The sequence below is a fragment of the Nothoprocta perdicaria genome, unplaced genomic scaffold (genome assembly GCF_003342845.1).
Source record: "Nothoprocta perdicaria isolate Ctin4 unplaced genomic scaffold, notPer1 scaffold_242, whole genome shotgun sequence".
In the NCBI taxonomy this organism is placed as follows: domain Eukaryota; kingdom Metazoa; phylum Chordata; class Aves; order Tinamiformes; family Tinamidae; genus Nothoprocta; species Nothoprocta perdicaria.
The window spans coordinates 75,767-85,383 of record NW_020455469.1 but is presented as its reverse complement, the minus strand read 5'-3'; the positions used below and the strand labels follow the sequence as shown (position 1 = coordinate 85,383).

General features: G+C 55.6%; 1 protein-coding gene across 1 annotated transcript; it reads left to right on the top strand.

The window, feature by feature from the left end:
- The first annotated feature begins 6,891 nt into the window (after positions 1–6,891).
- On the top strand, positions 6,892–9,331 carry IRX3 (iroquois homeobox 3). Its single transcript, XM_026039813.1, has 3 exons — positions 6,892–7,104; positions 7,503–8,595; positions 9,123–9,331. The coding sequence occupies exons 1-3, from the start codon at positions 6,892–6,894 to the stop codon at positions 9,191–9,193; spliced, it is 1,377 nt and encodes a 458-aa protein (XP_025895598.1). The 3' UTR covers positions 9,194–9,331.
- The last annotated feature ends 286 nt before the right edge of the window (positions 9,332–9,617 follow it).

Sequence of the window (9,617 nt, the reverse complement as noted above, 5' to 3'; positions counted from 1 at the left end):
GGTTTAGGCCCCCCCTCCCAAACCCATGGACACCCAAACCCCGGGTCCCTGGGGACCCGGGCAGGCGACACGGGGCAGCGCCGATGGGCCTGCGAGATGGGCGCAGCTCTGCTCCGCTCCGCGCACGGGCGGCCCGGGGCAGACTGCTCCGCGCTGCGCGGACCCGCTGCTGCTGCCTGCGCGTTTTGGGGAAGCTCTTCCCTTTTTCAACATGTACTCATGGAAATGCTTCCAAAATGTCTGGAAGAAGAAAAGAAAAAAAAAAGAGAGGGAGAGAGAGAGGGAGGGGGTTAGAAAAAGTAGGTGCGGATGAGCCCCGTGGAGCCTTTCCCTGCGCCTGGCTTTACCACCGCCCTTGCCACTGCGCGCCCGCGGGGTCACGTCTTCCTCTCCTCCTCCTTCCTCTCCCTCCCGAGGTGTCACACAGTGGGTCCCCGGCCGCTGGGCGCGCTCTGCAGCGGAGGCGAGCGGCGGATCGATGCGTGTCCCCCACTCCGCAACGACGCAGAGCTGTAAAACGGGGCCGCGGAGAAAGCAGCCGCCAGGCTGGGGCAGGGGCCGCCCCTCCAGCAGCCCCCCAAGCTGCCCGTCCCCCCTTCACCTCAGAGCCTTTCTTCGGGGCGGGGACACGGGGACACTTGGTGCCACTCGCGCTCTCACAAGCAGCTTTGCCCAGCGCTGGCCCCGGCAGGGAGGCAAAGCCGGGGGGGGAAAGGGGGAGCCGGGGGGATGCGTCTGGTCCCTGGGGTCCCCGCGTCCCCGGGGCGGAGCGGGGGGGTCGGTGAGGGGGGTCCCRGGGCACCGAGGCGCTCACTGCAGTTGTTCCACCCGACGTTATTGCAGATGCAGCCTCCTCCACCAAACAACAGATGCAGCCTCTAATGCAAATATTGCCATTTCCCTGCTGAATTAGCCTTGTCACTTAGCCCAGAAGCTGGCAGCGTTAAGCCAGCTTGCATTTTAATTTGGCCCTGAAGTTACTTATTTCATTATTGATCAAACATAATGCTGAATCAATGTTCATCTTGTTACCTGGGCCATTTCCATGTAATACAGTGATAGCACTGCCTGGAGTTACTCATTCCCATCCCAAAGTGACTTTACCATAAAATCAATGCTTGTTTGTTACTGATATAAGGCAGCATCTATTGGATGAAGAGCAAATAAAGCAGTTACGCAACTGCGCTCGAAAAGTTTAGGCGGAATATGTACATGAACAAAGACTTTGATATTTAAATGCATTTTATCGGCATCAAAATCATCCTTCCCAGGCCGATGGGACAGAAAATCTCAGGCTGAGAGATTATGGGCTTTGATACTGTAGGTGTTGCCGCTTGTAAACGTTACCGAGGAGCTATAGGAGGAACCGTTTCTGCACGAGAGTATCATTAGACAGCAGATGTGGGCTGGGAGCTCTTCCGGGCAGGGACTGTTTGGAAAAAAAAATAGTAATTAATACAATAGTAATTAATGATGGTGTCACCAGATTAGCCCCCGCGCAATGTTATCTTCAGTGCAGCTGCTGCTTTGCTCTGCTTTCCCTCTGCTAATAAACCGCGTGGCGGCCACAGAACTGTCCCCTTCCCTGGGGCAAAGGTGGCCAAAAARAAGGATCCCTCCCCGTCCCCACGGGCTTCCACGCGGGTCCTTCCGCGTGGGAATGGGCCGGTAGAGGCCCAAGAACCGCGTGCGTGCCCAAAATGCGCCAAAGCGGCTCATTTCGGAGGGCTGCRGAGAGCTCCTCACCGCGCGTAAAATATATTGGCATGAAATTAGTGAAGTGCACTAACAGGTTATAAATCACCCAAACGGTCAAACCACAGATATGAATCACAAATTCCTATAAAGATTAATGTTTCCTAAGATTCACAGCAATTATGCATTTTTTGGACAAAAGCCTTCTCCCGACGTCTCATTCCTGAACGCTGCCTTTTTTTTTTTTTTCCTCTCTCTCTTTTTTTTTTTTCTGAAGTCTTTCCAGGTTTCGGTGGGGGTTTCTAACGAGCGATTTACCAAAGGAAAGGTTTTATTAACACCTCTGGAAACTCTAAAGTTGGGAGGGAGGGAGAGCGGGGCCGGATAGGAAGGCAAGTAACACAACACGCTGACCTACTGGCACCATTCCGAGCGCAAACCCGCAGAGCCCCGCAATGGTGGGAAAAACTCGGCGCAAGGAGAGCCAAAAACTCGGAGCAAGGAGGCCCCCCAGGCCACCAGCGCCTACTGGTGGCCCTTACCTTTGCTCTGCCCGGGTGGCAAGCAGGGAAGGAAGGAGGGAGCCGAGAGGGACACGCTTTTCCAAGGAAACGGGCTGGCTGGAGACCACGGGAGCTGAGCTCTCCCAGGCGCTATTTTTCCTTTCTCGCCTCTGCACAGAACTGCAGATAATAGTTGAGGCTACAGGTAACTGAGCCTGTTCTTATTCAATTTCCCTAAATGGCCCGGAGAGCACTTAAAAGCCCAGAGAGCTTCTGGCCAGCATTTTCTTATTAACTAATTTCACTTCGATCCTATTAAAGTGTATGCTTTATAACCTTCAAATGAACCTCTCTCGCTCCCTCTCTCTCCATCTCTCTCTTAAAACAAAGCCATTATCTTCTAATGACGGAGTCGGGCTCTTAAAAATGCTGCTTCCCTCTTGCCACAGTATTGCAGGGCGCGCACACGCGTTTGAAAGTGCGAGCACACACCCCAACATACACCCCAACACACATAAATAAACCGCGGTATCTCCGCGCTCCCGACGCCTGAAGCGGAGGCTCCGAGCAGCTGCCATGGGCAGAGGGCGCTAGAAAATATTATCGGGGGAGACTTGCTTTATTTCGCTCTGGGAAAATCTCTGCGATAATGGCTTTTAAATGGACACATATATTTACCATTTTCAAACGGGTTCTGCTGTTTCCTGGTAACGTTCACCGCAAATGGTAATAATAAAAGATGAAGTATTTTTTCTCACCTTAGGTCATTAGATTTACAGACAAGGTACTAAATCATTTTGGCTCCCCAAACCTTTAAGGAGAGGCGAGAGCTCCCTTCCCCTTCTCCTCCCCCTCCGGAGGAGACCTGGGACGGGAAAGGAGACAAAACAGTCGCTACGGCTCGGGAAAAGGCTCCCCCAAAGAGTTTACCACTTACCACTACTACCAGTACTAACAGTAATAATAATAATAATAATAATAATAATATAGTTGACGCCGGCTGCAGAGCGCAGATTGTCAGTGGCCTCTTCCCAAAGCCTCAACACGAAGGGTCATTAATTGTGTTTTCTTTCCAAATCATATGTCACTGCAATTAACAGATTCTGATCAGGAGACTCCGTTCAGATTGATTCCATATGCGATAAGGAATGTGCAGCTTGTTATCTATCTGTCGCCTTGGAATTATGGAAAAGCTTCAAACGTGTAATTTGAAGAGTCTTTTACCCGTCTCTTTGATCTTTCCTCTTATTCTTTTTAACTCTTTTCTAACTGCGGCGCTCCCCCCCATTCACTTGCCTGGTTATCCCCTCCCCTCGGTGCCTTTGCCCCGTGTCCCGGCCGTGGGTTTCCCCGTGCGGCTGCACCGCGAGCACCCCTCGAGCGGTACCTCCCGCGGCCAGGTAAGGGGCTGAGCCCCGCCGCCCCCAGCCCAGGGAGAGCCGGCGGGCCAGGGCCGGTCCCTGGGCCGGTGTGAGCGCGGCAGGGGCAGGGCGAGCGCGGCGGTGTTTGGGCTAATAAATCAGAGCAGGGCAGCCCGTCGCGACAGGTCCCGTCCTGGGGACACGTGTCGGCCCGACCGCCGACCCCGCGCTGCTCCGCGACGGGACGGTCTGGGACACCCCCCTCTCCAACCTTCCCCCCGCTTCCGCAGCGCAGTCGCTTCCAACCCACTCCACTCCGACTCCCGGCCCGGTCCAGTCCAGTCTGGCCCGGCCCGGCTCCGGACCACCCCCGCACGCTCCGGGCCGCCCCTCACCCCCCTTTACCGCCTCCCCCCGCGCTTTGGAAGCGGGTTTCGCGTGGGCGCCGCTCGCTCCCGCAGCCCGCGCGCTCCGGCCGCGCTTCCTGCCCGTTCCGTTCCCATTAAGAGACCATCCCTCATCCTCGCCCTGACCCGGATTCATTCGCCCCCATAAATTTCTCGCCTACCGGCTCTTCTCCCCCGCTCTTCCCTCCCCTCCTTCGGCTCCCCTCCGGGTGCAGCGAGCCCTGCCTCCTCTCCCCCCGCGCCAGATGAACCGCTATCGATTGCGTTGTTGATTAAAAATCTATCGCGATGACCCCAGACAGCAGCCGCACATAACAAAATAATCTCGGCAGCTTTAAAAAGACGGCAAATGGGGCGCAGTGGGGACCCCTCTCTCCAAGGCGCGGAGCGCCCGGGTTGCAGCGCCCGCCAAGTCCGGCCCGTCTGAAGCCCCAGGGCCGAGGGGGAGAATTTCCCCGCCCGGCCACGGGTTTGCCGGATTTTACAAACTCTCTTCCTCTCTCTCTGTCTCCCCCGCCTCATTTTCTTTTCCACGAAGCAGATATTTTTTAAAAGTCGTGGTCTGCTCTTCCGAACCGCCCGCCGAGCCGCTCCGCATCACAGCGGGCTGGGCTGAGCGATTCGTGCCGAAGAGTTTGCTGGAAACCAGGGCATGGGGATTCACTGCCTGTTTTCCCCTTGGAATTAAAAAAGAAATAAACATATATCTGAATTTAATATTGTTATCTCCTATGCATTATACTATCAAAGCCCATTACAGGAGCCACGTTGAATAGAGGAAAATAAATTCCTCCAACCCAGAGTTGTTTTTTGCACTAGATTAGCAGATAGGAAATGCTATAAAGATGAACTTAATACGATTAGAGATGTTTCCTACAGATTTTCATATATTGATTCAGGGAATTTTAATTCTGGAGCTTGCTTTGCTATAATCCGCATTTATTACAAGCTGATATAGTTTTATTATAGCAAGCGATCAAGGTCGATTCCTTTAACAGCATAATCTGACATGAATTTCATTTTTAAAGAAATGTAGTTATAAAAATCCATACTGTGGGCACAGTGGTTAGATTGTACCTAAATCATATTTTAAAGGCAATAAATCCGCAGAGCGTTTAAGAGCAGAGGGGAATGTGGATACACGGCTCCCCTGCACACACAATCCCAACTCCTTACAAGAGCCCTCAAACTTTATATATATGTATAAATGCTGAATTTTTAGAGAGCAGGTAAGGACGGCAGGTTCAGCTCGCCTCTTCAGATCGCCCACGGCAAACGCGGCCCTACAGGTTGTATAAACTTTTTAATGTTTCACTTAAGCCTCTTCCTCTAACAAAAGCATAACGACCCAGGATACACTTGCGCTTTCCAACCCCGCGCTGCGATTGAACTGCCGTTTAACTAGCCTCAAAACGCTAAATTACAGCTCACACGCTGCCTTGAGAAAGAGGGGGGGAAACATCCCGTAATTCGGCATGTGCGGAGCATAAAAAGGCTGTCCCGTGATTAAAACACCTCGCGACGCCCTCGCCGCAGCCCCCGGCCGCGGGGCCGCTGCTCGCGAGCAGATCCCCCTGCGCCAGGTACTTCCTTCCAGCCCCGCCGTGCTGCAGAACACAGGGAATAAGCAAAATGATCATAAATTTCCTAATTAGAGATTTCGCACCAAGACAAAAAGGTGTTAATGAGTTTAATTCCAGTGCCTGTCATTGTCCCTTTTTTCACACCACTTATTTACTAATGGCCCAGAGGGCTGCTCCCGTCTCTCCTTTGTTAAGATTTTAATTTGCCTTCTTTTCTGCCTTTGATGTAAAATTGTGACCTACAACTCTTTGAAGTCCCTTATTAGGAGGAAAATTAACTTAGCTTTTCCACTGTATCTGCCCACTGTTAGCCCAGACAAAACGTGGAGAGCTCCTTAAAGATTCAGTACATTAGGAAATTTTCTTTAGTGTAGCTATGGAAATGCAAATGTTAAAGAAAAAAAATCTAATAGACTTTTAAATCTATATTAGGAGGTGTAACCCTTGCCAGGGCCGCGGAGGGGGAAGGGAAGGAGGGAATATCTTAATAAAGAAACCAAAATGAGCCCGGGATAGAAAAGGCTGTAAATTTCAAAACCTGGAGAGAAAAGGAAAGAGAGAAAAAAAAAAAAAAAGAAAGAAAAAAAGAAAGAAAGAAAAAAAGCAGGGGGAGGGAGGAGAGAACCTTTATTTTTAAATGTCACCATAACTTTTTCCTGTGCCTCTCGTGTGCCGTTTCCAGCTGACACCCTAGCTTCCTATGCCTTTGCTTGGCTGAGTGGGGGGAGGTGGGGGGAGGAAGAGGGGGAGTTAGGGAAGAAATTATATCTAAATCTATCTCGGGATAATTAGAATACCATGAGGCAGGGTTAAACCTTTGTAAAACACACAACTGATTGGCGATTGCTAAAAGGAGATTTGAAAGCAAGTCAAATCAAAGATCGCTAGGTGATCACACAGACTTTGAAAAAAAAAAAAAAAAAAAAAAAAAAGGCAGGGACAAACCCGGCGAGAGCAGCTCCGGGCACGAGAGAGCGAGCGAGGGAGAGAGAGGGAGCGCGAGAGACTTAAAAGAAATAGGAGGGGCTTGCGGGAGACTAGAAATGTCAATCAGAGCTCCGAGTCCCAATAATCTCGGGCAATCTGTTAGGACCTGACCTGGGTCCACTCAGATCAATAGGGAAAGTGGGAGCAGCGAGCGGAGCGGCTGCCTGGCGCGGCGCTGCGCGGGGCCTCGCGGAGCGGAGCGGCTGCGCGGCCGCCCCCATGCCTGAGAGCTGAGAGGTGCGCGCGGGCGCGCGAGGAGCGGCGCAGGAGGCAGCGCGGAGGAGGAGGAGGAAGAGGCAGCGCGGAGGCAGCGCGCGGGCGGGCGGGCGCCCCGCGGGGCCCCGCGCCGCTCGCCATGTCCTTCCCGCAGCTGGGCTACCAGTACGTGCGGCCGCTCTACCCGCCCGAGCGGCCGGGCAGCGGCGGCGCCCGCGGCGGCGCCGAGCTCGCCCCGTCCGGGAGCCTCTCCAACGTGCTCTCCTCCATGTACGGCGCGCCCTACGCCGCCGCGCAGGGATACGGAGCCTTCCTGCCCTACGCGGCCGAGCTGCCCATCTTCCCGCAGCTGGTAAGCGACCCGCCGCGGCGAGCGCCGCGCGCCGGCCTCGGCCTCCGCGGGGGCACCGCGCGCCCACTCGCGAGGGGGATCTCGGCCGCGGAGCGAGCGGGGGCTGCGGGTCTCGGCGGGGTGAGGCCGGCGGAGGCGGCGGCCGCAGCGCTGTCCCCGCGGAGGTGCCCGGGCTGCGCTGGCTCCGCCGGGGCCGGGGCGCGAGGGCAGAGCGGGGGGCACGGGCGGAGCGCGGGCGCTGGATGGGGAAAGGAAAGCGCGGCGCTCGCGCGTCTCCTGGGGAAGATTTGGGGCTTGAAGCCCCCGCACACGGGCGCAACGGGGGCCGCGATGCGAACGGACCGAGCCGGGCCGCGCCGTCCGGGCCGCTCCTCACTCGCCCGCCTTCCCCCGTGCAGGGCGCGCAGTATGAGCTGAAGGAGAGCCCGGGGGTACAGCACGCCGCCTTCCCCCACCACCACCCCGCTTTCTACCCCTACGGGCAGTACCAGTTCGGCGACCCGTCGCGGCCCAAGAACGCCACCCGCGAGAGCACGAGCACGCTCAAGGCCTGGCTCAACGAGCACCGCAAGAACCCGTACCCCACCAAGGGCGAGAAGATCATGCTGGCCATCATCACCAAGATGACCCTCACCCAGGTCTCTACCTGGTTCGCCAACGCGCGCCGCCGTCTCAAGAAGGAGAATAAAATGACCTGGGCCCCCCGCAGCAGGACTGATGAGGAGGGCAACTCCTACGGGAGCGACCACGAGGGGGAAGAGGACAAGAGGGAGGACGAGGAGGAGATCGACCTGGAGAACATCGACACCGAGAACATGGAGAGCAACAAGGACGAGCTGGAGGACGAGCTGCAGGATGCTGAGCTCCTGCACTCCGACTCCAAGACGGACTCGGAGGGCTCCGAGGGCTTTGAGGACCTGCCCGGCTCCGAGGAGCGCTACCTCAAGGGCGCCGAGGGGGAGCCGCACCACCTCCACCACCACCACCTCCACCATCACCACCACCACCTCCACCACCACAAGTGCGAGCTTCCCGCCGCCGCCGCCACCACAGCCCCGGCCGGCCTCGAGCCCCTCAAGGCGCCCCCGCCACCCCCGCACCACCTCTCCCCGTCGTCCTCCGCCTCCTCCTCCCCGACAGACGGCACTTTGGGCGGCTCCGCGCCCAAGCCCAAGATCTGGTCGCTGGCCGAGACGGCCACGAGCCCGGACAACCCGCGCAAGTCGCCCGGCGCCAACTCGCCCCCGGCGGCCGCCCCGCAGCCGCTGCCGCCGCTGCCGCCCCACAGACTGATGCCCCCCTGCCCGCTGGGCAAGTTCCCCAACTGGACGGGGCGCCCCTTCCACCACCAGCACCACCAGCACCACGCCGCGCACCCGCTGGCCTTGCTCGGGCCCCCGCACCTCCTGGGGCTCGGAGCCGCCGCCGCCGCCCCCGCCGCCTTCCCGCGACCCGCGGAGCCGGCGCAGAGCGCGGAGCCCGCCGGAACAGGTGACCGCTGAGGGGACGCGACGGGACGGGACCCAGCGGGACGGAGCGGGCGCGCGGGGCCGGCGCGGAGCCCCCCCGGGCCGGGCCGGGTCGGAACCGGCCGCTCTCCCGGCGCAGCCGCGGCCGGAGCCGCCGTCGGGGCCCGCGCAGCTCGCGCGGCGGCGGCGCCGCTTTTCCGCTCACTCGCTCGAAAATTTACCTTCCTCCAATGGAGATTTTTTGTTGTTGCTGTTGTTGCTGCTAAAATCGCCCGCGCGGTAGCTCTTTGTGGGATAGACCCAGCCGTAAGAGCCGCGCTCGTCTTTTCTTCTTGTCTTCTTTTTTTTTTTTYCTCCACTTTTTTTTTGTGGTTATTTCTGCAATAAAATGACCTCTCTCTCATTTTTTTCTTTTCTTTTTTTTTCCTCTTGTCATATTTGCAACTTGATAAGAAAAGATCTAAGCGCTAGTGGCTTAATTCAGGAATGGGGGAGAAAATAAAATGGGCGCTATAAAGGAACACTTTTTTTTTCTTCTTCTCTTTTTAGATCGATCTAGTGCCTTGGAAGTAGAGAAAAAGTTAATAAAGACAGCTTTCCAGCCCGTTCAGAGGCGGTAAGAGATTACTTCCTCGATCTCCTAAGAATATATAGAGAGAGTTGTAAGTGGTTAGCTTATTTTCTCCTCTTCTCTGGCTCCTTTTGTAGGGCGGTAACTTTTTCTGCCTTAGCAGTGTGGTGGGTTATTCTGATTTCTTTTTTTTTGTTGTTATTGTTGGCTTTTTTTCCCCTCTCTCTTTTTTTCTTTTTCTGTTAATTCCTGTGGATTTTGCGAGTGGTTCCTCGCAGAGAGCCAAGTTGTGTGAACGTTTCTTCCGCTGCTTGGATTTTGTTTTTCTCCTGTCAGAAACGCACAGGGAACACAGGAGGGGAAGGAAAAAAAAAAAAAAAAAAAAAAAAAAAAAACTCAAGCTCGTGTTATAGGCAGCTCAGGCAAATATCAGGCCTGGATAAAATCAAATAAAATGACTTCTTACTAGTCTC

What these genes read in the sequence shown, in the direction of transcription:
- IRX3 (XM_026039813.1), top strand. Translation starts at nt 6,892, where the DNA reads ATGTCCTTCCCGCAGCTGGGCTACCAGTACGTGCGGCCGCTCTACCCG. An exon ending in TGCCCATCTTCCCGCAGCTG is followed by an intron (nt 7,105 to 7,502) that starts GTAAGCGACCCG and finishes TCCCCCGTGCAG; the next exon opens with GGCGCGCAGTATGAGCTGAA. An exon ending in CGCGGAGCCCGCCGGAACAG is followed by an intron (nt 8,596 to 9,122) that starts GTGACCGCTGAG and finishes TTCTCTTTTTAG; the next exon opens with ATCGATCTAGTGCCTTGGAA.